At 43.5% G+C, this 25,449-nt stretch overlaps 1 protein-coding gene across 1 annotated transcript in view; it reads left to right on the top strand.

The window, feature by feature from the left end:
• ALDH1L1 (aldehyde dehydrogenase 1 family member L1) overlaps positions 1 to 25,449 on the top strand; it is a 77,305-nt gene that overhangs the window by 27,076 nt on the left and 24,780 nt on the right. The window contains exons 8-16 of the mRNA XM_020981150.2: positions 444 to 569; positions 2,254 to 2,345; positions 6,740 to 6,887; positions 9,016 to 9,135; positions 10,131 to 10,258; positions 15,891 to 16,041; positions 16,682 to 16,752; positions 18,111 to 18,216; positions 20,752 to 20,839. Coding sequence (XP_020836809.1) covers positions 444 to 569; positions 2,254 to 2,345; positions 6,740 to 6,887; positions 9,016 to 9,135; positions 10,131 to 10,258; positions 15,891 to 16,041; positions 16,682 to 16,752; positions 18,111 to 18,216; positions 20,752 to 20,839 — 1,030 coding nt within the window. The remainder of the gene's footprint in view (positions 1 to 443; positions 570 to 2,253; positions 2,346 to 6,739; positions 6,888 to 9,015; positions 9,136 to 10,130; positions 10,259 to 15,890; positions 16,042 to 16,681; positions 16,753 to 18,110; positions 18,217 to 20,751; positions 20,840 to 25,449) is intronic.

Consider the following 25,449-nt stretch of genomic DNA (forward strand, 5'->3'; position numbering starts at 1 on the left):
AGAGTGAAGATGTTTTAAGGATGGGTGGGGGGAGACATGGGCGTGTTTATAGATAACAGGAAAGGAGTCCGTAAGTGGAGAAAGATTGAAGCAAAGAAAGATGGTGGAGATGATAATGGGGATAATTTACTGGAGAAGATGGGAGGGGAGGGCATCAAGAGTACATACAGAGGCAGAGGGGCTGGTACGGCTAAGGAGGACGATATCTTCATCAGTCCTTGGCACCTAGTCCGATGCTTAACAGATGTGTATCGATTGGCTGGTTAACTAAAGTAAAGCAGGAAATAGTGCAAGAAGATGAGTAAGTGATGTGAGAGGAGAGGAGGGAGTGCCTGGTGTGTGTACCAGGAGGTATTTGTATTAGATGAGGAGTGGTAATGAAGGACCACGTGATTCGAATCAAAATAGAAGCGGAGTAAATGCCAGAACTGTGCCCTTTGCAGCTGGTGGTGAAAAACATACAGCTAGAAGATGGCAAAATGATCCCAGCATCTCACTTCTTCAAATCAGCAGATAGCACCGCCCTGGAACTGACTGAAGAGGAGCTGGTCACTGCAGAGGCCATTAGGGTGAGAAGAGAATTTGCATCTATCTGAATGTTTCTCTCTGCCTTGTTACTCCTGGACAATGGGGCCCCATTTCAATAAAATTCAGTAAATAGTTATTAAGAACCTAGTAAGTGCAAAGCACTGTGCTAGGTGCTGGGAATACCATGGTGAAAATTAGCACAGTGCCTACCCTCAAGAAGCTCACAGTCCAAAAGCACCTAATAGATTAGCAGGAGATAATGAGAAATCATGGGAAGTTGGCATTATGGTGGATAACAAATGAGTGAAAACTAGGATAGAAAGGAGGATGAGACAGTTCGAAGGTCCAAGTTAAATGGTATGGGAAATATAAAGTCACTTTCAGCTAAGGGTGGTGATGGGAGTGATCAAGGAAGGTTCCATAAAGGAGGTAGTGTCTGTGTTGGGCCTGAAGAAAGGAAGGGACTCCAACAGATGCAGTGGGGTGGGAAATAAGGGAGTAATCTGTTCCAAACATGGGAGACAGCATGAGAAAAGGCATAGAGCAAAAGGCAAGATGGGAATGGGAGATGAAGAAGTTTTATTTGAATGGAAGAAAGACGATAGGGAAATATTAAAAGATAAGGCTGAGCAGGTGTGTTGGAACCAGACTGTGGAGGCCCTTGAATGCTAGAAGGAGGAGTCCAGTCTGTATTAAGTGGACAGTGGGAACTTACTAAACATTTTAAGTAGCAGAATGACATGATTGCAGTGATACACTTGGAAGATTATGTGGGAGTGGGGGCGGTGCAGAATTGGAGGTCTAGACTGGAGGTGGGAAGATCAGTTAAACTATTGCAATAGTTCAGAAGAGGGGAGAGGAGGTCCTGAGTAAGGGTGATTGTAGTGGGAGTTAAAAAGAAAGATGGCACAGTGGATAGAGTGCCAGGCCTGAAATCAGGAGGCCTCATCTTCCTGAGTTCAAATCTGGACTCAGACAACTCTTAGCTATGTGACCCTGGGCAAGTCAGTTAACCCTGTTTGCCTCAGTTTCCTCATCTGTAAATTGAGATGGAGAAGGAAATGGCAAAACACTTCAGTATCTTCACCAAGAAAACCCCAAATTGGGTCATGAAAAATCAGACAACTGAAATGACTCAGCAAGAAGAAATGAAATGCCTTTAATTATTCCCTTCAACCCCACCCCTTTTTTCTATTATTGTTCCTTGGGATGGGTGCCCAGGCTTATTCTAGGGTTTATCATTATGGCCTCAAGTAGCCCTATCTCCAAACCCTGCAGGGGATAGATAGAAAGCTTAGATAGGAAGAATAGCATGGCACAGTGATAAAGGTGAGGATAGAGAGCTCAAGAAGCTGATAAAGGTATAGAAGTAGGAATTTCCCTTTCATGTCCTCAGGGTGGGTAAGGACAGTGAAGAGCCTGACCCAACAATAGCAAAGGAAGCAGTTGGGGCAGAAAGGAGAATAAGATTGGAGAGTCAGGAGCCACAGAGCTGTTAAGGCAAGTCTTTGTGCTGAGGATTGAAGGGAAGGCTGCCATGTGAGCAGGCTTGTCTTCATTTCTTTCCATTTCCCAACTCCATCTCTCAGTTCCAGTCCAACCAGTCTCTTTGCTTCTCCCTGTGCTCCAGAGCCCACATTTATACTGATTTTTGAGCAGCTGGACACCCAGGCTTCCCTGTAACCTGTAGAGTTATTCATATTCTTGTGTGGCCTTGCCTTTCAGGATGCCTGGCAGAGGATTTTGCCCAACGTTGCTGAGATCGAAAGCTCCACTGATTTCTTCAAATCAGGCGCAGCATCTGTGGATGTTGTGAGGTGAGAATTCTTTGCCACCACAAAAAGAGCTGCTATGAATATTTTTGTGCATGTGGGTCCTTTTCTCATTTGTATGATCTCTTTGGGATATAGCCCGAGAAGTGCTATTGCTGGGTCAAAGCAACCCTCTTACTTTTCAAAGGGAAAAACTGAGGCCAAAAAGGGAAAAGCAACTTGCCCTTGCCCAAAGTCTCACACACAGAACAGAATTTGAACTCAGGACCCCTGATTCCATATCCAGTATTTTTTTTCTATTGCACCTCAATAGATCAATTTTTTTTTTTGTGGATCTCACAAGCCCTTGCCAATTCCTACCATTTTAAAGAACCACAGAAAGTTAGACTAAAACAGCATCTGAGAACACAGAACTTCTGATTTTGAGCAGGAAGGGACCATAGTGATCATGGAGTTTAACTCTTTCATTTTTATAAATGAATCCCAAGAGAAAGGATGGTACTGACCCAAGGTCAACAGCAAGTTAACAGCAGAGTGAGGACTCAAGCCATGACCCCTGACTGCCGGACCAAAGTTCTTTCCATTACATTACCCTGTTACTCTTTGTTCCTTCACATCGTTCTTAGGGTCAACTGCTCATTTCTCTTAGTAATCCATTCTCTCACCTGACATAATCACATTTTTCCATGGAAAAATGCTTGTGGTCACGAATGTTTTTGTCAGGATATCCAAAAGAAGATAACCCCCTGTCCTGTCCTCCACAACATGTTCTTACGCTACGTGTCCTAATAGGTTTTTTTAAGATGATGTTTCACCAAAGACTTCATGTCTTAAAAAGTCTGGCTTGGTTTATTGTTAAGTAAACATGCCCAACATTTATAGGGTCATCGCTTTAGAACAGAAAGCAACCTTAGAAGTTACCAAGGTCCCTCATTTTACAGAGGAGGGCATTGAGGCCCAGAAAGAGTCAGCAATTTGCCCAAGGTGGTACAGATAAGGAAATGACAGCTTTGGGATTTGAACCCAGGGCCTCTCACTCTCCAAATCCAGTACTCTTTTCACTGTCTCACTCTTCCTCAGGGCTATTTTTTTTTTAAATAGAAAGTGGGTACACACAGCAAAAAAACCTATTAACTCAATGATACTGTGGCTATAATTGATATTTTAGTAGCAAACCATGCCTCTGTGATACCTGCTAGGATCAAGTCATTAAAAAAAAGTCTTTTCCAAGAAAAGTCACATTTAAAAAGCAGATATTAAGTCACTTAGAAGACAGGAGAGCTGGAAGGGACCTTAGAGGTCATTTTGTCCAATCTCCTTCTTTTGTAGAGGACACTGAGAGTCAAGTTCTAGTCTTTACCTTTCCACCACCTGCCTGTGTAACACTGAGTAATTCACTTTCCCTATCCAAGTCTCTTTTTTTTCCTCATCTGCAAGCATAAAGTAGTGCACTTGGAGTTAGAAAGATCTAGGTTCAAATGCTACGTCATTCATTTACTAGCTGTATGACCATGGGCAAGCTTTTTCAGCGTCAGTTTCTTCATCCATTAAATAGGTATAATAACAGCTGTAGTACTTACCCCCTTAGGGTTCTTATGAGACTCAAATTAGATAATGTATGAAGAATGCTTAAAAACAAAACCTTAAAATGCTATATGTAAATGTCAGTTATGAAAATGATTGAGGGGGCGCTAACTCATCTCTATGGCCTCTTCAGACTGTGGTATTCTCACATTCTGGGAAGACACATTTTTAAAAATCTGAAGTAGAGGAAAGGCAGGATGGTAAAGTGGATAGAGCCACCCAACTCAGCCTTGAGATGCCTTCTAACAGCTCTCTGAATACTCTGGGATAAATTATTACACATGGATTTTATGACCTTCACCAGCATGACTGGGTGCTTACTATGGGCAAGTGTCTTGACTTCTCGGGGTCCCAGGCAACTCTCCAATACCATAAATTACAAGACCACCTCACTGGAGGGAGTTTCTTTGCAGGGAGTTTCCTATATTAATGAAATCACAGGTCCAGACCAAAACAAATTAAAATGGAGATGAAAAGCAATTTCTTCCCTTCCTTCTCCCTCTGACAACAGTTTATGGTGTTATTGTATGGGTTGTAAAAATACCAATAAACTTACCAAGCATACTGTCTCTCAGCTGCCTCCCCCTCTCACCATAAATCCTTCCCCAGGCTACACTGAACCCATGCCAGGACCATGATGGTGTCCTTCCCACGGGGAGCCTCATGTCCTGTCCCTTCTCCAGCCCCAGCCCCAGGCCATCTTGAATTCCTAATCCAATTAACTCAGCCATTGAGACTGCCTCCTGGTGGTCTCCCTTGGAACTCCAAGACAAATTTACATTGTAGAGTGATTTTCACAGCTTGACTGCCCTGTCTCAATCTCACTGATCAACATGGCTCCCTGGTTCTGGTTTACTTTGATCTAGCCCAGCAACCCATTCCCCATAAGAGGCAGAATGGTGTAGAAGATGGAGCCCTGGATTTGGAGTCAGTAAAATCAGGGGTTGGAGTTGCTAGCTTTCTGCCTCCTACTGTAGAACCAATAGTACATAGAATCTCAGAGTTTGAAGGGATTTTACGGAACAAGTTTCCTCCCACCCTATTCAAAAATCATCTCTATAACAGGTGTTCTTAATCTGGAACCAATATTTTGAAAGCTATTTCAATATAATCGGTTCCCTTTGTAATTCTATATATTTTATGCATTTAAAAACATTATTCTGAAGGGGGAAAAAAGGTGACTAGGTGGTACAGTGTTTAGAATATGAGACTTGGAGTCAGGAAGACCTGAGTTTGAATCTGGCTTCAGATACTTATTAGCTGTGTTACTCTGGACAAGTCATTTAGCCTCTGTCTGCCTTGGTTTTCTCATCTGTAAAATGAGGATAATAATAGTATCCGCTTCTCAGGTGGCTGTGACAAATAAATGAGATCATTTCTTTCAGACTGTCAGAGGGATGGGTATGACATAGAAAGTATGAGGAACCTCTGTTTTATATCTTCCCTGACAGGTGGTTATCTAGTCTGTATCTGCACACTTCCAGTAATGGAGAGATAATGATAACAATAACATCATCATAACAGTAATGACGATGATGATAATAATAGCTAGCATTCATACGACACGTTAAGGTTTGTAAAGCCCTTAACAAATATTATCTTATTTGTCCTTCACAACAACCTTGTGAGGTAGATTACTATTATTAGCCTCATTTTACAGATGAGGAAACCGAGGCAGACAGAGGTTAAATGACTTGCCCAGGGTCATATCGCTGGTAAGTGTCTGAAGCCAGATTCAAACTCAGATCTTCCTAACTCCAGTTCCCATATTCTAAACACTGTACCACCTAGCCACCCCCTTGGGTAGCCCAGTCTATTGTGGGATAGTGATCATCTTTTTTTTTGTTTGTTTGTTTTAATTTTTAGGCAAGTGGGGCTAAGTGACTTGCCCAGAGTCACACAAGTAGTAAGTGTTAAGTGTTTGATCTGAGGCCAGATTTGAACTCCAGTACTCCTGACTTCAGGCCTGGCACTCTATCCACTGCACCACTTAGCTGCCCCTAGTGCTCATCTTTAAAAAGAGTTCTGCTTCCTTTGAATTGAACTCTGCCCCCTACTTCCCTTCCCAAATTGGTCCTATTTCTGTTATAAGCTCTGACATCCAGCTGCCAATTAATAGCACAGCCAGATGATATATTCTGCACCTAGCATTGAACATATTTGAGCTTAAAAGGACGTTGGAATTACACAAAATGCCTCCTCTCCCCAGCAATCCTTCAGATACTCAAAGACCAAGGTCTTGTCTTCTTTTCTCCAACCTAAGCAGTCCTCAACTGTCCTTCACATGACACAGCCTCCTGGCACCACCTTGATCACCTACTTGTGCTTAAGTTTATCAAGATCCCTCTTAAATTATGGCCTCCAGTTCCTTTTAAATCCTAGTCTAAATCCTCCTTCAGAAAGCTTTGCTTGATTAACCCAGATCTCCTTTTGCCCAAACAAACTCATTGCAGCAAGTAACACTTGTTTTTGTTGTTAACTTGAATTCACTGTTTATGCATCTTCTGTTCATTGTCTGCATGGTGATTGATAGTTACATTTGTCTGTGTCTTCTTCCTCCTAGAGCATAAAGTCCTTAAAGACAGAAAAGGTAGATGAGAAATGAGATGTTTTAAAGTGTTTTGCAAACTTTTAAGCAGGCTATTATTATCAATGAGTTATTATCTTAGTAATTATTATTCAAGCATAACATACCCACTGTGGGACTTCAGTCCAACATGCTGGAAGATGATGGTATCAGTGTTGGGGCTGGTGGTCATTGCCATTTTGCTGGTCTTTAGCACCTAGTCTTGGCTTCTACAGATGCAGGGATATGCAGAACATATGTCATATGTTCTCAAACTTCTTTTTTCTAGGCTTGTAGAAGAAGTGAAATTGCAATGCGATGGCCTGGAATTAGAGAATGAAGATGTGTACATGGCAACTACCTTTGGGGATTTCATCCAGATGTTGATTAGAAAACTGAGAGGGGAAGATGGAGAAGAAAAACAAGTTATAGACTATGTAGGTAGTGAATCACATCCCCCTCCAAAAAGTATTTGGTACCTTCTAAATAAACCCTATATGGTAGTGACACTCACTTGCTTTGGAATCCAAAATGGCAGCTGGGATCAACATTCCTGGAGAATTCTAAACACTGCATTTAAGATTCCTTTCTTCCCTGGCCCTATTCTCTATATCCACTAGGGGAACCTTATGTGTCCTACACAGTCATCTCAGTTGTGTCCAACTCTTCATGACCCCATTTGGGGTTTTCTTGGCAGATGCTGGAGTGGTTTGCCATTTCCTTCTCTAATTCATTTTACAGATGAGAAAACTGAGGCAAACAGGGTTAAGTGAGTTGCCCAGGGTAACACACACTATCTAAGGTCAGATTTGAACCCAGGTCTTCCTGATTCCAGGCCTCACGCTGTATCCACTGCACCGCCTAGTTGCACTTTATATGTCCTACCTGTACTTAATTGAATGATACAGGAAGAAAATCCTGACACAGTGTGGTCCACAGTCTAAGAAATGGAAGAATTTTGAACCAGGGTACTATGCAAAACAGTTTACCATAAAAGGTAGAAAATGTAAGTTGCCCTGTTTTATTCACATGTTTTTTTCTGCTAAGTAACTTGAAACCTTTATATGAAAATTATTTTTTCTATTTACATATTGTTTTAAAATTTGTTTTGTTTTGTTTTTTTGTCTCTGATACAAACTCATTTAAAAATTAGTTCCAATGTACTCTGTCTAAAAGTTTGTATGCTAGGCAGGCAGTAAATTTGTAGGTTGCTAAGAGCCCTTGAAGTTCTGACATCCAATTACCAATCAACAGCACGTCCAGAGGCTATATTCTACACCTAGGATTGTACATATCTGAGCTTATAGGGACCTTATAGGTCATCTAACTCAACCCCCTTATTTTACCAATGAGGAACCTGGGGTCCAGTGACTTGGACAAGGTCACACAGCCAGTAAATGGCAAAGTGGAATTCAAACACAGCTCTTCTGAATCCAAATTCAGCCACTTCTCCTCCACCCCCCATCCCACAGTATACTGCATTGAGGGGAAATTTTCCCCTCTCCTTGAATAATGGAAAATTGATTGAGAAAATCCTAGAATCTCAGAGGTGGCAGGTATCTCAGACACCATCTAGTCCAACCCACATGTGAATAAGAATCCCTTCTATAACACGTCTGTCTAGTTAGCTATCCAGTGTTTTCGTGAAGGTTTCCATCAAGGGGAAATCCACTATTTTCAAAGGCAGCCCATTCCACTTTTGAGAAGCTCTAATTATTAACAACTTCTTTCCTTACTTGAAGCCTAATTTTTTTTTGTTTCTGTATCATATTGTTGACTTGGGTTGAGTTCACAGTCCACCGAGACCTCTAGATCTTTTCCAAACGAACAGCTAACTATTCTTCCCCTATCTTGTACTCAGGAAGTTGATTTTTGGAACCCAAATGTATGACTTTACATTTACTGCTATTACATTTTTTTGTGTGTTAGATTCAGTCTAGTGTTCCATTTTGTCAAAAGCCTTTTAGATCCTGACTCTGTCATGCGACATGTTGGCTTTCCCTCCCAGCTTTATTCCATGTGAAAATTTGAGAAGGCTCTTATCAATGCATTTTCTTTTGATTGAGTAATGATTGTCATGGAAGTTCATGCTGTGTACATAGATATCTATGTGACTAATTCTTTTCTGTTTCTGACCTTGAAGAGGGAAACAAGAAAGCTAAGAGTAGGCGACACTTTCTTTTTCTTCCATGAAGCTTCTTCCTCCTAACTTCCATTTTCTGTATTATAAGGAAGTCTTTGCAACACAACACCAAAGTGATTGATGACGCTCTTTATGGTACAATGAATCTTCAGGCTGGCACAAAGTTATAGAGTTGGGGCCGTATGTGGAGTTTATAATGCATTCTAGGGATTTCTGCAGATGACGGTTACCCCAGCCCCTACCTGTCCCCTGGTTAGCAGGGGAAACTGAGAATAACAGACCAACTTTCAACAATTCTCCCTACTCCTCAGCTGCCACTACAACAATCCCCTTTGTCCCAGAGGGTGAACGAGAGACTTGAAGCCTAAATCTCCTGGTGGGTTTTAGAGGGACAAGGGTCAATTAGTCTCTGTCTTTCTCAGGTGGAGAAGTCCATCAACAACCTGACCATTCGAATGCCTCACCAGCTCTTCATCAATGGGATGTTTGTAGATGCTGAAGGAGCTAAGACCTACGAAACCATCAACCCAACAGATGGGACTGTGAGTCCTGGCAGGCCAGCCAAACCTTTCCTCTTCTCTTCCCATTCAGTGTTGATCTGTATCTCACCCCTTATTTGCTCTGAGACCTTGAGTAAGTTACTTAGTCTCTCTCAGTTTCCCCATTTGTAAAATGTAGATTATAGCTTCTGCCTTGCCCAGCTTATACGGTAATGACTGGGGGATTCAAATGAGATAAAAAATGAAAAAATTCTTTGGAAGCAGTAAAATGCTACCACAGTGTGAGGAAGTAATTATCTGATGCCCCAAAGGTTAAGAGGAAGGACCTCCATGGGTGATGAGTGAATCTGGAAGGGGTAAGAGAAGAAGAAGGAACTGTAATCCTTACCTTACTTTCCACCACCTGCCCCAACTCTCCTGAGTATACTTCATCTCCCATCTGCTGCTCTGGAATAAAGGGCTATAGAATCAGAGATGTACAGATGGAGGGGACCCTAGACATCCAGCCCTTTCATTATACAAATGAGGAAGCTGACATCCAGAGAGATTAAATAACTTGTCTAAGGTCACATGGGAGGAGGGAAAGGGAACATTTACTAAGAGCCTACTACATATCGGATGCTGCACTAAGCACTCTAAAAAAGGGAGAATCTCCTTTGATCCTCACGACAACCCTGTGACATAGGTGCTGTTATTATCCCCACTTTACAGTGGAAAAAACTGAGGCAGATAGAGTATAAGTGACTTACCCAGGGTCATACAACTGTTAATTGTCTAAGGCTGGATTTGAATTCAGGTTTTCCTGATTTCAGGCCCCCATCCTCTATTCACTGTGCTACCAAGCTGGGAAAAGATAAGAATGCCCCCAAAGTGGTTTGTACCTTCTCAGAAGTGAGGAAACAGAGTTTAAAACATCAGTAAAAGAATTGGAAAATTCAGACCACTTCTGGTCCAAGTGCCCCGCAAAGGCCCTGGTGACAGAAGTCCTGAGCCTTGGACCTCTCAGGAAACCCTGTATCTGGCTTTGCTCTTCACAGGCCATCTGCAAAGTATCACTCGCCCAGATCTCTGATGTTGACCAGGCCGTGGCCGCAGCAAAAGATGCCTTTGAGAATGGAGTGTGGGGAAAGATAAACCCCAGAGACAGGGGACGACTTCTCTACAAGTAAGCAGGGCAGCTTTCCTCATCCCTGGGAGTGTGGGGGCTTCAGACCCAAGCACTGGAGATAGGGGCCCAGAGCTTTCCTTCCCAGTCCTACTTGTCTTCAACAAGAAGGTAGCCACAATTCCTAGAAAACCAGGGGACTTGGCAGTGTAGAACACACCCAGAGAGAAAAATAATGGCCCTTAGAACATAGACTCTCAGAGCTGGGAGGGACCTTAGAACATAGAATGTCAGAGCTGGAAGGACTCTTAGAATATAAACTATCAGAGCTGGGAGAGACCTTAGATCATAGACTGTCAGAGCTGGAAGAGCTCTTAGAATATAAACTGTCAGAGCTGGGAGGGACCTTAGAACATAGAATGTCAGAGCTGGAAGAGCTCTTAGAACATAGACTCTCAGAACATAGACTTAGAACACAGAATGTCAGAGCTGGAAGAGCTCTTAGAATATAAACTGTCAGAGCTGGGAGGGACCTTAGAACATAGAATGTCAGAGCTGGAAGGACTCTTAGAATATAAACTGTCAGAGCTGGGAGAGACCTTAGATCATAGAATGTCAGAGCTGGAAGAGCTCTTAGAACATAGACTGTCAGAGCTGGAAGAGCTCTTAGAACATAGACTCTCAGAACATAGACCTAGAACACGGAATGTCAGAGCCCAAAGGTCTCTTAGAATACAGACTGTCATTGCTGGGAGGGCCCTTAGAACACAGAATGTCAGAGCTGGAAGAGCTCTTAGAACATAGATTGTCAGAGCTGGAAGAGCTCTTAGAACATAGACTCTCAGAACATAGACTTAGAACACAGAATGTCAGAGCTGGAATGGACCATTAGAATATTTAGGGCTGAAAGGGCCTTGAAATCACAGAACATGGAATTTCAGAACATAGAAGACAAAACATTGCATTAAATGGGACCTTGTGTGGCCAACAGAAAACCGGGCTTAGTAGAAAATAAGACTGTCATATGCTTGTGACTATGAAATGGAGAGGTTTGACTTCCACATCCTCAATTTCCCACGTATTTAACCTAGTCATTCAACAAACCTACATCAGCTCCTATTGTTATTCAAGTATTGTGCTAGGCACTGTGAGAGTTTTATTCAATTTCAATAACTCCATTCAGCTCAATAAGCATTTATTAAGTGCTTACTGCATGCCATGTGCCAGGCACAAGGGATATAAAAGCAAAAGTGAAAGTCTCCTTATGGGAAACAGCTTGAGCAAAGGCATGAAGCCTGGAGAGCTCTGTGAACATTGGAGAAGAGTAATCTGACTTTGCTGGAATTTAGAATATGTGAAGGACAGTAATATGAGATAAAGGTTCAAAGGACAGGGTCACACTACTATGGGAGGCCTTGAATACCCAGAAAAGCAACTCAAACTTTACTGGGGAGGCATAGGGAGGCATTGAAGATTTTGGAGCAGAAGAATACCATGTCCAGACATTACAGTTGATGAGCCTTATAAAAGATGTATTGGAGAAGGGGGAAAAAATGAATGTGGAACAATCTGCCTGGCAACTATTACAATGGTTCAGGCAGGACTGGCAGTGGGAATAGAGAGGAGATGGGAATGAAATAGGTTTTGAAAAATGGAATTCATAGGATTTGGTGACCCCTCCATCTCCTCGCAAATTCAAAGATAACCCTAGGATTTCAAACACAGAAGACTTGAGTGAATGATGGAACCACAGACAGTACTGGTAAAGTCAGAAGGAGCAGGTTTGTGGGGAAAGATGAGATTGCCTTTGAGTTCCTTCCTGATTCTCCTTCCTCTCCCAGTGCTTAATGCCCCCAAACTCTCTCTTCCAGACCCACTGGCAAATCTTCTCTCAGGTCCTAGTTCACACTGAAGTATGCAGAACAGCTCAGAGTATGACCCTTCCAATGGGAATTGGAATTTTAACAAGGATCAAGCTAAGGGGATGGCACTCCAAGAATAGAATTTCAGGCACAGGCAATGAATGAAGGAGGGATTGGGGGAGGGGTGCAGGGCCAGAAGACCTTCTAGATGCCCCTGAAAAGTGTGTTATATTAGAAAGAGCACCTGGGGCAGCTAGGTGGCACAGTGGATAGAGCACCAGCCCTGGATTCAGGAGGACCTGAGTTCAAACCTGGCCTCAGACACTTACTAGCTGTGTGACCCTGGGCAAGTCACTTAACCCCATTGCCTCACCAAAAAAAAAGAAAAGCACCAGACTGGGAGTCAAGCAATCCAGATTCTAGTCCTCGTGCCACCACAAATTTCCCATATGCCTTTCGGCTAATAGGTTCCCCTCTCTGGGTCCCAATTCCCTAGGCTCTAAAAAGTGAGTCTTGGATTAGATGTTCCCCGGCGTCCCTTCCAGTTCTAAATCCTCTGATCCCTGGAGCTCTGGGATATCTTCCAGGAGCCTTCCATTCCGTTCTTTCTCCGACCTGAGTAAGATGATCTCTGAGGCTTACATTAGTGTCAGATGAAAGGCTGGTGTACATTTAGAAGCAGGACTGGACCTGTGAAGTAATACACCATTAGACTTTGGCACTCTTCCCGTCTTTCCTTTTCTGTCTCCTTCTGTTCCTGCCCCCTTCCTCTCCCCTCCTCCTGTGCCTCTCCCTCGAGGGTCTTGCGGTCAATTAATCTCTGAAGGTGGTAGCTAATAAGAGCTCAAGGTAAAGGATAGGGGAAGAAACTTTCAAGACTCCAAAGCATTCTCAGTAGACTCACCCCAGTGCCTTTTATGCGCTAATTAAAGACATCTATATCCCAAGTGTTCATATGGACTATTTGTGCCCCACCTATGGTATGGCCGTCTGAGCTTGTATTGGTCTGATCAGCCACAGTCAGACACACTGTACGTTGATCCTGACATAGTGATGTCATTCTGATCCTCTTCAAGAATGAAAGCCAATAATCCATAACCCATCACATGCCAGGCACTGTGCTAATAAGCATTGGGAATACAAATTGAAGCAAGAAAAACAATTCCTACCCTCAAGGAGCTTACATTCTACTGAGAGAAGACAGCCTATACAGTGGAACTTGAAAGGGGGGCACCAATGAGGGGAGGAAGGCTCCAGGGTGGCGGTTTCTAGGGGTGGCAATGTGATGAGGAGGAAGAGCAGAAGGCAGTGGAGTTCTGAGAGAGGCCAGGTGTGAATGACAGCAACACCGGAGGCCCCGCCAAAAATGGGACTTACTTCTTTATGCTCTTTGATGAATACCATTTTCCACTCGAGAGAGGGGGAAAAAATCCAACAACAATGGGGACATGGCAGGAAGAAATACATTGCTAAGGGAGGATGGCATCTTTTCTGGAAAGTTTTGAGGAGAAGGCAGACTGCCTTTTGGTGTGGCTTAGACGCTGTCCCACCTGGGGTGCCACCTGACACCATGACTCAGTCAAGGAAATCAGCCAGTTTTTATTAAACTCATGTCAGGAGAAAGAGACCACTGGGGGACAAACAAGCAGGTAGGTATACAGTATGAGTCCTGCTGTCGAGCAGCTTACAAGGAGTTATGCTGACACATTTATATACTGCTTCTTAATTAGTCCAAATAAATTTCCAGAGAGCTTTGAAACAGAATTCATTTCTTGCAGTTGCCAAGAGTGTCATCAGAAGGCTAAGTAACAGGTCCAGCAGGGGGCAGTGTTCTCCCAGTAGTCATTGAAGGCAGCCTTCAAAGGACCAATGATAATGAATTCTACCCACCTCCTGATAAAGAATCATTGGACCCAAGATGCAGAATTTGTGTGTGTATATACACACTGTATACATATTTATACAAAACATCACATTAAATATATATATATATATATATATATATATATATATGTGTGTGTGTGTGTGTGTGTGTGTATGTATATATGTATGTGTGTATGTATTTATATACACACATATACATATACATATATGTGTGCATACCCTAGAGAGAGTTGGCCAATGTGATCATTGTTTTGCTTGACTATGCATGTCTGTAACAAGGATTTTGGTTTTTTTTTTTTTTCCAGTGGGGTGAGGATAGTAGGGAGAGAAAATAGCTGTTATTTTCCATAGAAAAATATGAAATGTAATTTTAAACACTACACAATGTGAGAAGACTGAACTAGGAACTGGAAGAGCCAGCTTCAGGTCCTAGCCACTCCATTAACTTGAGACTGCTTCTTGTCATTGTTTTAATTTGTGTCAATGTCCCTCGGTTTTACATCGCCTTCATTTCTAAATGTGTCCTCCTGCTTCCCGTCTTCTCCACCGCTCTGTACCCCCAATGCCATACATCACTAAATCAACTCCCCCAAATTAACCATGTCTGATGGTCTACAGTATGCAATGTTTCACACCCGTAGTTCCCCACCTTTGCAAAGAATGGAGCTTCTGCTGTTAACTTGTACTGAGACCTTGGACAAGTCATTCCCCTTCTCTGCTTTCTCCATCTGTAAAATTGAGGAGAAAGAGGTAGGTGCTCTCTAAAGCCTCAAATTATAGTACATACATACATATATATGTGTGTGTGTGTGTGTATATATATACATATATACACACATATATATACATATATAAAGTATATATACATTTATATATCAATCAACAGAAATAGATGATATTGTGAGAGCTATCAAATATCTTACAAGTGAAGCATATTTTTAAAGCTCTTAACAAAATGATTTTTAAAAGTTTCTCAGTCTTGCTCCATTTCTCAGTGGCCTCCAGCTTGATCTGTTTTCCAAGGCTTCAACAACCAGCAGGTTGATTCCGAAATGAGAAAACCACTGACTCAGGCTTCACAGCTGGGAGGTGCCTTAGATATCACTGAACCCTAACTCCCTCATTTTACAGATGAGAAAACTGAGGCATAGAGAGACAAAGTAACCTTCCAAGTCTTTGGACTCCAAATCCAGTGCTCTTTTCACTATACCACAAGGTGTCAGGGTCCCCGCAGGAACTAACCTCAGACTCAGCCTCCTCCAAACCTCATGTATCTGCACTTCTTCTGCAGAAGGACAGGAATGGGGATAGAAAAATATATAAGACCTAATTTCTGCCCTCAGAGTGCCGATGATCAAGATGGGAAGAATCATAGCATGTCAGAACTGAAAAGATCATCCCTCCTTATTTATAGAATGGGAGATGGAGAAGAGGGGGAGTGATTGCCAAAAGTCACCTAGCTAATGGGTGGAGTCAGGACTTGAACCCAGGTCTTCTAACTACTAGGCTAGTGTTCTTACCACTATAAAAGGAAACTTCAGACACATAAGAATTAATGAACATTGCAAGACAGCGTGAAATTGAGTGATGTGCTTAAGTGGAAAGAACACCAGACTGAATCAGGAGATCTGGGCTCTAGTCACATTCCTGTCACTAGCCAGCTGTGTGACCCTGGCAAGTCATTTAAGTTTCTGAGGAGGTTGGTCTAGATGCCTGCTAAGTTCTTCCCAGATGTATGATTCTCCATCCTTAATTCTAAGACTAGCTGTGTGGTAAGGCTTCAGAGGAAGGAGACATCATTGTGGGCCTGAATAGTTAGGGAAGGCTTCATGGTGGAGGTAAGATGAGACTTGGGCAGTGAAAGATGGGGAAAACAAGATGGCGGTGGAAAGGCGGTGAGCAAGATGACAATGTCCATTCCTTTCCTTCTCCTCTGGCCTGTCCAGGTTAGCTGACCTCATGCAGGAACACCAGGAAGAGCTGGCCACCATTGAATCTGCTGACTCAGGCGCCGTGTACACACTGGCCTTGAAGACACACGTGGGCATGTCCATCCAAACGTTCCGCTACTTTGCAGGCTGGTGTGACAAAATTCAGGTAGGATCTGTCAGGCCCTGACCTCCTCTCCTAAAGTCTGAGCCAGCATGGGTCAGGTAGGTCAACGTCCCCCCAAAAAAGGATTCTCTGAGGAGGGCGCCAGCCTGCTTAGGAGACACGTGACTCACCAGTTTCCCTTTGCCTGTTCTGGAAGTTGAGTGGCCTATGGCCTTCAGGATGGAGAACCCCGAGACACCTAGGATAGAAAGCAGTTCTCATGGAATTTAAGCTGTGTTTTAAATCTCTCCATTCTCAAGTACAAAGCTCAGTAGTAGAGATAGAAAGAAGCCTACAATACAGGGCCTGCTCTCTGGGAGCTTGTTGTCTAATGAAGGGAAGGACGCTTACATAAATAGCTACGATACAAGAAAAAGTAAGATAATTATAAAGAAGGGGTCATGGAAACCCCCATGGTTTATACAATGGAAAGAACCCTGGATTTGGAGTTAGAGGTTATAGCTCTACCACTCACTGTGTTACCTTACACTTTCTGTTCTACTGTAAGGGACGCCTGACTTCCTATTTCCAAGCCAAGGACAAATTGCCAAGCTATCCAATGGGCAGTATACCCCTAGCTGGGGGTATGGGGGAGGGAAAGGAGGACTAAAGACCTTGACACATCCTTGTGTTTGGTTTCCAGGGTACCACCATCCCCATTAACCAAGCAAGGCCTAACCGCAACCTTACCTTCACCAAGAAAGAGCCAGTTGGGTGAGTCCTATCACTTCGGAATGCTTTCATAGGAGGGTTTGGTAGCAAAATTGGCAGAAAATTGGACCTGGTCAAATGGCAGGCCTCCCTCAAGACTAACTGTGACCCTACTTTTGTGAGAGGCAATGTGGTGCAATTAATGAATTAACAAGTATTTAAGCACCTACTGTATGCCAGGCACTGTGCTAGATACTAAGGATAAAAAGGCAGAAGTGTGCAGCTTACATTCTATTGGGGAAATAACATGTACATATAAGTATATGCAAAATCTGTGCAAGAGAAAAAAAGATAATTTTAGTGAGAAGAGATACTAGCAACTTGGGGAGGTGGGGTGGGAGGCGTGGAAGGAGAGACCTGGTTTTAAATCCTGGCTCTGTTACCTACTAGCTGTGTGATCTTAAGCATTTCACTTAGTGAACTGGTTCTCAGTTTCCTCATCTGTTAAATGAAGGGTGGTCAAACTGTAAGGTCCCTTCCAATTCTATACCTATGAGCCTCTCAAAGCTTTCCAAAGATACAGCTAATGGGAATAATCAAGCTAAGCCCACCCTGGGAGGGATGCTGGTGGCTTCCTCTAGGGCCATGTGACTGGAGAACTTACTTGGAGAGGCTGATCCCCACCCTCTGCTCCCCTCAGACTTTTTTTTTTATTTTTCCCCCTCATACTTATAAAAAAGACCTAGGACTCAAACGCAGTCTTTCCAGAAAAAGTCCCCACTGGCACCAAGCCACCCTAGAAATAGCTGCCTGGGCAACTGAGGCATAACAGCCTTGTCTTTGGGGCCTTCCTATCTCATACCACAACCATCCCTAGACACTCATTCCCTTGGGTTAAGAAACTGAAGACTTCCTTAAATAAATTAGCAAACATTATATAAATAAATTAACAAGTTAAGTACATCCTATGTGGCAGAAGCCTTAGAATGCAAATATTTCAGAAGAGCTGCTTTGAGGCTAATGTGGACATGATAGACAGCTTCATATATTAGTAGGGTCATCCTGCAGAACAGAATCATAGCATGTCAGATGGGAAAGGGGTCATATTAGTCCAACCAGGCCATTTGACAGATGAGAAAACTGAGGCGGCAAGAGGCAGGATGACCTGGCAGAGAAGAAAGGAACCTTTGATATCAACCAGTAGAACCACTCCATTTTGTAGATGAGAAAAATGAGGCCCTGAAGAGCCATGATGATTTCGTAGCAGAGCCAGGTCTAGAACTAAGGTCTCCTGGATCTGAGTCCAGGCTTCTTGCCTGGTTACTCATGCTAGATTAGGATCGCACAGAGGAGGCAGGGAAGATGGAAAGAGGCAGGATGGGATGGGGGAGGGACTCCCGCCTGATCACCTCGGTGTTTAGGGTCTGTGGCATCGTCATTCCCTGGAATTATCCCCTGATGATGCTCTCCTGGAAGACCGCTGCCTGCCTGGCAGCTGGCAACACGGTAGTCATCAAGCCAGCCCAGGTGAGTTGCCTCAAGGTACAATGATTGTTGTTGAGGTTGATAGGGTGGAGAGGAGGGGAGAGGGTGGACATAATTATAACAACGTGTGCTTCTCAAATCTGAGTCCTAGTGGGAGATCCCTCTACCATGGAACTCTGTAGAGCAAGCTATCCATTTGGCCCATCATTGTACAGTGATACTATCCTTGAACTTTCACTTTCAAGCCCAGGGTTTGCTCATTGGTTTGGGGGAGGAACTCGCATCTCCAGCCATCTCTCCCACCAGGCTAACTCCAGGGGTCCAGTTTCTTTTCTGGGTAGCTACCCAGCCATGTCCACCTGTACCACATTATCTCAAGGGAGAGGGTCTAGTGCTTAGGCAATATTATGGCTTTATTATTTATAGAAATGGCAGAGTGTCATGAGAAAGCAGTAGACTGGGAGTCAAGACTTGGGTTCAAGCTCTGGGCTAGTCATTTTTCCTTATCTGTAAAACAGGAACAGTAATACAAATACTACCCACCTTGGTAGGTATGCCAAGGACATACAGCCAACAAATTCTTTTTCATTCTTTCTTCATCTCTTTAATAAGAGGATTCGTTTTTCATCAGCTGAGAGTAAGACTACGGGACACACAATGAATGTGGGAGTAAGCAGAGGGGAGGAGGGTGCCAATAGATAGGAGTTACTAGAAGGGGAGGTAAGAAGACACAGAAACTGGTTTTTACCAACTTTACAACTTTGCTGATGGAATATTACAGAAGATCAGGACAGAGAGAAACCAGTGTGGGTTGGAGTTGCTGCAATAATAAAGTCTCTATGGCTCACTCATATGACTCTAGATCTATATACCTGGCTTGTAGCCCCACATCACCAATTACTTATTGGACATTTCCAGCTGGATATCCCAGAGTAATCTCAAACTCGACACATCCAAAGCAGAACTCATTACCTTTCCCCAGACTCCCCTATTTCTGACAAAGGCACCATCAGTCTTCCAGACTCCCAGCATCATCCTTGCCTCCTCACTCTCCCTTACCCCACATGTCCAATCAATTTCCAAATCTTGATGTTTTCTCCCTTTCCAATATCTCTTGTGTCCAAACTTCTCTACTCACCTAGCCGCCATCTTAGTTAAGGTCGTCATCGTCTCTAAACTTTCGCAATGGCCTCCTGCTTGGCCTTACAAACAGCTTACAAATTGATATGTCTGACCATATCATTCCCGTGATCACTGAACTCCAGTCTGATAGACAATGGGGAGCCTCTGAAGAATTTTGAGGTGAGAAGTGACCTTGGTACAATGGAGTCATCAGTTGATCCTCGGAATCGACAGTAACCTGTTACTCCTAGGATCAAATAAAAATGCCTTTTATATAAATATAAGGCCCTTTACAATCTGGTTCCAACCTGTCTTTCCAGCCTTACAATACACTACTCTCCTTCTTTTGCTCACATCAAACTATCTGTCTTGCAGCTCCTCACACACAATAGTCGTCTTATATTTTGGTGCCTTTACACAGGCTGTATGTACCCCACAGGAGGCCATCTCCAGTAGTCCCAATCTATATCTGACCACTGGACCCAGATGGTCCCACACGAGAGAGTAAGGCTGGTGATTTTGCACAGCCCTCCCTCACTAAAATCCAATTCACTTGCAAATCATAGGGTCACCTTCCTGATGTCATGGTCCTCTTCGAGAATGAAGGACGAACGACAACAATGAACTCTGTGTCTGGAATCATTTCCCTCCTCACCTCTGCCTCTTAGAGTCCATAGCTTCTTTCAACACTCCCTCCACACACCAGCATCTCCTTTATCAGGTCATTCCTGATTCCACTCCCTACTATTAGGGCCTCCCCTAGTAAAAAATTACTTTCTGTGTATTTGAATATATTTTGTGCACATTTACACATTTATGTTTTGTCCCTCCTGATAGAATACAAGGTCCAAGAGGGCAAAAATTGTTCCATTTTTGCCTTTTGTATCCTCAGCATCTAGCATAGAGCCTGACACATAGTAGGTGCATAATAAGTGATTGTTAATTGAGTGATGATGACATCAAAAATGCATTAGGCGTTTACTCTTTCCAGGGCTTAGCATTAGGTGTTGTCAAGTCTTCCAAGAATAGAGAAGAAAGAATGGAGTCACGAAGAAAACACTGGGCTTGTAATCAAAAGGCCCAGGCTGGAATTCTGGCTCTGCCACTTACCTTGTGACCTTGAACAAGTCACCTCCTTACTCTGTTTTCTCCCCTGCTGAAAGGAGGATTGGTTGGTTTTTAAAGTTGTTTAGAGTTTGAGAGGATCTTAGTAGTTATCTGGTCCAATGCCTTCATCCTATGGCTCTGGAGAGATGGATACACTGGAGGAGGGCATCCTGGTAAGGAGAAAGAGGTGAGCTTGGTTGTTCAGCTGGAACCATTTAATCATATCAAAAATGATAGCTCCATTTTTCTATGTGTGATGTCTGGAAGTCACCCAGTGCATAAAATAGAAGAGAGTGGCCTGGGAGGGCCAGTGGGTCTGAGACTGCAATTCTTTTGCTGTACCGCCAGGTGACACCACTGACTGCCTTGAAATTTGCAGAGCTGACAGTGAAAGCCGGCATTCCCAAAGGTGTGGTGAACGTGCTACCAGGATCAGGTAAGGGGGCAGCAGGAGAGGGGAGTGTTTTGCCATCTCCCTTCTCAAGAAGAAAAGGCAGGACATCTCAGCTGGCCAACTTCTCCATTTGAAAGTCCTATAGGGAGCTCGAGCATCTCCAAAGACCAAGAATCTGACCTTGGGAAAGGGCTAACTAGGAAAAAGGGATGGTAGTAGTAGTGGTGGTAGTGGTGAGGATGGTGATGACACTACTACTACCACCATTACTACCACCACCACTACCACTACTTCCTCTTCCTCCTCCTCCTTCTGCTACTGCCACTGCTACTATTACTACTACTACTACTACTACTACCACTACTACTACTACTACTACTACTACTACTACTACCTCCTCATCCTCCTCTTCCTCCTACTATTACTACTAATAATAATTAATGATAATAAAAAAGCAATGGGCAAATGAGGGATAAAGTAGAAACAATTGAGCATTGAAAATCATACTAACCATTTGGGAGCTCAAGGTAAATCTACCTGAGTCTACTCTCACCTGCCATCTTGTATACACTCATGATAATGGATAGAGAATACCGACCTTGGAGTCAGAAAGGACTGGGTTCAACCTAATAGCTGTGTGTTGGTGGACATGTCACTTTAACCCCTTTGGCCCTCACCTATACAATGAGGGGGTTGAGTCGATCACTTCTGAGGTCCCTTCTGACTCAAAATCTATGATCCTATGATCATTTGTGAAGCGCCTACTATGTGCTAGGTGCTGTATACAAAGATGGGTATAATGGAAAGAATCCTAAACTTGTAGTCAGAAGACCCAGGTTTGAGTCTGCATTCTGATATGTATTATCTATGTGATCATGAGCAAGGTGCCTATTCTCTCTGGGCCTCAGTTTCCCCATTTGTAAAAAGAGGACATTGGACTGGATCCCTAAGGTCCCATGTAGCAATAACATGCCACAATTCTAAGTTTGAAAGGGGCAGCAAGGTGTTGCAAAGAGATAACTGAAATAGGAAACAGTGCCTGGGTCCTGATCCTGACTTTGCCACTAACTTACAGTCTGGCCACAGTCGAGTGAGGTCTCTTCTGGGAACCTCAGTTTACTCCTTTGTAAATCTGGAATCAGTGATCCTCAAGGTTCTAGCCATCTCTGGTTTCCTAGAATCCAGCCCTCCATTTATTCCATTCTTGGATCAAATGCTAGCTCTCTCTCTGCACACAGACAATGAATTACACACAGCCACGGTCTAGCTGCTTGCTTTCTTCCTTAATTAACAGCAGCTCTCCAGGAGCCAGTAAGTGGATGGGGGTGGGTAGGACATCCCTGGTGATCTGGCCTGGTGATTCCTCCAATGACTTTCCTACCCACCTGGTATACTGCTAACACATCTGTCAGCAAAGGGCTAATTGAAATTCTAACTAGGACATCACAAAAGCACCCCTCTCTACCTCCTGACTTCTGCTGAAAGGAGATGGGTTGGGGCAGTAGAATTGGCCCGCATTTCATTTCAACCTTCCCTGACTCTGTCACTGGCTGGGAATTTGCTGGATCGAGGGCAAGGAGGTAAATGTCATCTGCTCAGGGAAAGGGAGCCAAGAGTCCTGGGATCGCTGCCCAGCTTTGCCACTGGCTTACCTAATAATACTAATAACAATACCAGTGATGGTGTTCCTACCTCCACCTTATTTGCACTGCCCTCAAAACACATTCACACCCATTACCTCATTTGTTTTGATGAGGCAATCCTGTGAGACAGGACAGGTATTATCCCATTTTACAGATGGGGAAAGGGGATTTCAGAGAAGGCGACACCTAAAATCACACGTGTAGGGAGGCAGCAGGCCCTGCTGATAAATAACGGTGATGGGGAATCACAGGTTTAGAGCCAGAAGGGATCTTGGAAGCCATTTATTCCAACCCCCTCATTTTACAGATGAAGAAACTGCCAGGATGTTTAAGTGACTTGCCCAGGATCATATGGGTATCACAGGAAGGATTTTAACCTAGAACCTTTGACTCCAAAATCAATGTAGAATTCAGCTCTCAAGGAACAGAGTAGTAAAGAAGTTCACCTCTCTTGCCCGTTATCCCTAATTTTGCTGTCCTTGGGAGCATTCAACCCCAAAGACCCAATGAAATAAATAATTAATAGGCATCTGTGGAGTACCAACTGTATACCCACCCCTGTGTTAGGCACTGGGAACACAAATACAAATATATGGTGGGGGTGGAGGAAGAGGGAAGGAGAGGGAGAGAGAGAGAGAGAGAGAAGAGAGAGAGAGAGAGAGAGAGAGAGAGAGAGAGAGAGAGAGAGGAGAAGAAGAAGAAGAAGAAGGAGGAGGAGAAGAAGAAGGAGGAGGAGAATAAGAAGGAGGAGAGGGAAAAGAGAAGAAAAGGGAAAAGAGAGAGACATATATATATGGAGAGAGAGAAGAAGGAGGATGAGGAGGAGAGGGAAAGGAGAAAAAGGAAAAAGAGACAGAGACATATATATATATGGAGAGAGAGAGAAGCCCATCCCTCAAGGAGTACTCTGCCTACAGAACACCCCATAAGAGCCATTCCATCTCATAGCATATTAGGTCTGAAAGGGGGACCTTGGGACCTTTAGGGATTGTCTACACCAATCCCCTTATTTTCCATAAAAGGAAACTGAAGCTTAGAGACTGAATTGTCCAACATCACACAGCTTCTGCATGATACAATGGGGACCAGAACCCTGACTATGGACAACCTAGTCTAGTCCTCTTTCTACCACAGCAGGCTATACAGGACTTTGAGATTAAAAGTCTTTGACACTCAAAGGAAATGAGTTCTAATGGTAGACCTTCAGACGGTGAGACAGGTATTTCTATAGCATCACAAAGACAAAATCATGTATTCCAGCATATAAGGCCAACCCTCATATGTAGCCTGTTTTCTTCTGCTTATGCTGTCTAGGGGGCAGGGGGCAAACAGGAAGATTCTGTAACATGGGAGACTATTAGAGCTGGAAGGGACTGGTGAGATCAATTAACTCAATTCCCCATTTCACAAAGGAGGAAACTAAGGATAGGATATGTAACTGATTAGATAGATGGAGGGATAGATAGGTAGACGGACAGACAGACAGACAGATAGATAGATAGATAGATAGAAGATAGATAGATAGATAGATAGATAGATAGATAGATATGTCTATGGATATAGCTATAGATAGATATAGATACACACACATATACACACACACTTATATAAACTTGCTCAGAGTTTCATGAAGAGTTAATTGCAGAACCAGAATCTGATCCCAGGTCTCTTATCTTCTAGCCCAATATGTCTTCATATCTACCTCCACAAAGAGTAACTGCCTCCCCTGCTAGCCTACACGTGCACTGGCAGAGTCCACATGAGTTAGCATCCACTTGCTCCCCTCTGAGCAGAAGGAGAAAGTAGGCTTGACTAATGCTGGCTTTTTGGTCACTGACAAATTGTGCCTGCCCTCTGTGGCTGCTTATTCTGCAGAAATGGTGGTTGATCTGCCAGTCACCAAGGTGGGAAACCAGGCATATCGTGGCCAGTTTATTTTCAGAGTAAACCCCAAGTAAAGGAGAACTTTGTACTCTGAATCAGACCGAGATCTAGGCCATGGCGGAGGGCATTTAGGGTGCTCTGCATTAAGAGATATAGGGTGTACAGAATGAGAGGTATATAGTTGTGCTATAGTCTGCCTTCATTAGACCATGTTTGGGCTACTGTGTTCAGGTCCACGTACCACATTCTGGGAAGGAGGTTGACAATCTGGGAGGGATTAAAACCCAAGGAGGGTAACCATATGAAAACCAGTTACAAGACCTGGGAATGTGAATCCTGAGGAAGAGAAGATTTAGGGGTTACATGATATCTGTCTTTTAAGTATTTGAGAGATTGTCATGTAGAAGGGCCACTAGGTGGCGCCATAGTGCATAGAGTGCTGGGTCTGGAGTCAGGAAGACTCTTCTGAGTTCAAGTCCAGTTATCAGATACTTAGTAGATGTGTGACCCCAGGCAAGTCACTTAACCCTGTTTGCCTCAACTTCCTCATCTGTAAACGAGCTGGAGAAAGAAATGGCAAACCACTCCAGTGTCTTTGCCAAGAAAACCCCAAATGGGGTCACAAAGAGTTGGACACAATTGAAACAACTGAACAATATGTAGAAGATGGATTAGATGCCATCCACCTGGAAAAGGAGCCATAGTGTAAGAAGTCAATAGAGGCCTGGCCTTGCCTCTGACATATACTGACTATGTAACCCTGGATGAGTCACTTGAAGCCTCCATGCTCTAGACAGCTCTCTAAACAAAAAGGTGACAACCTACAATTGGTAGAGAGATTTCCTCATCTGAGAGTTCCCTACACTACTGAAATCACAGGTTTCAAGCTCTGTCTCCACTTGACCTCAAAGGGCAGTACTTAGAGTGATGGAGAGAAGTTTCAGGGAGAGAGGGATTTTAAACTCAATATATGAAAAGCTTGCTGACAATTAACACTCTTTTGAAGTTGGAATAGACTATTCCAGGAGGTGAAGGATTTTCCTCTCACTCTTCAAGCCAATGCCAGATCACCCCTTATTTGGGAGGAATCTTATTCAGGTCTGGATTGGACCAGATGGTCTCTGA

The sequence above is a fragment of the Phascolarctos cinereus genome, unplaced genomic scaffold (assembly GCF_003287225.1).
Source record: "Phascolarctos cinereus isolate Bilbo 61053 unplaced genomic scaffold, phaCin_HiC Scaffold_4;HRSCAF=312, whole genome shotgun sequence".
Classification (NCBI taxonomy): Eukaryota; Metazoa; Chordata; class Mammalia; order Diprotodontia; family Phascolarctidae; genus Phascolarctos; species Phascolarctos cinereus.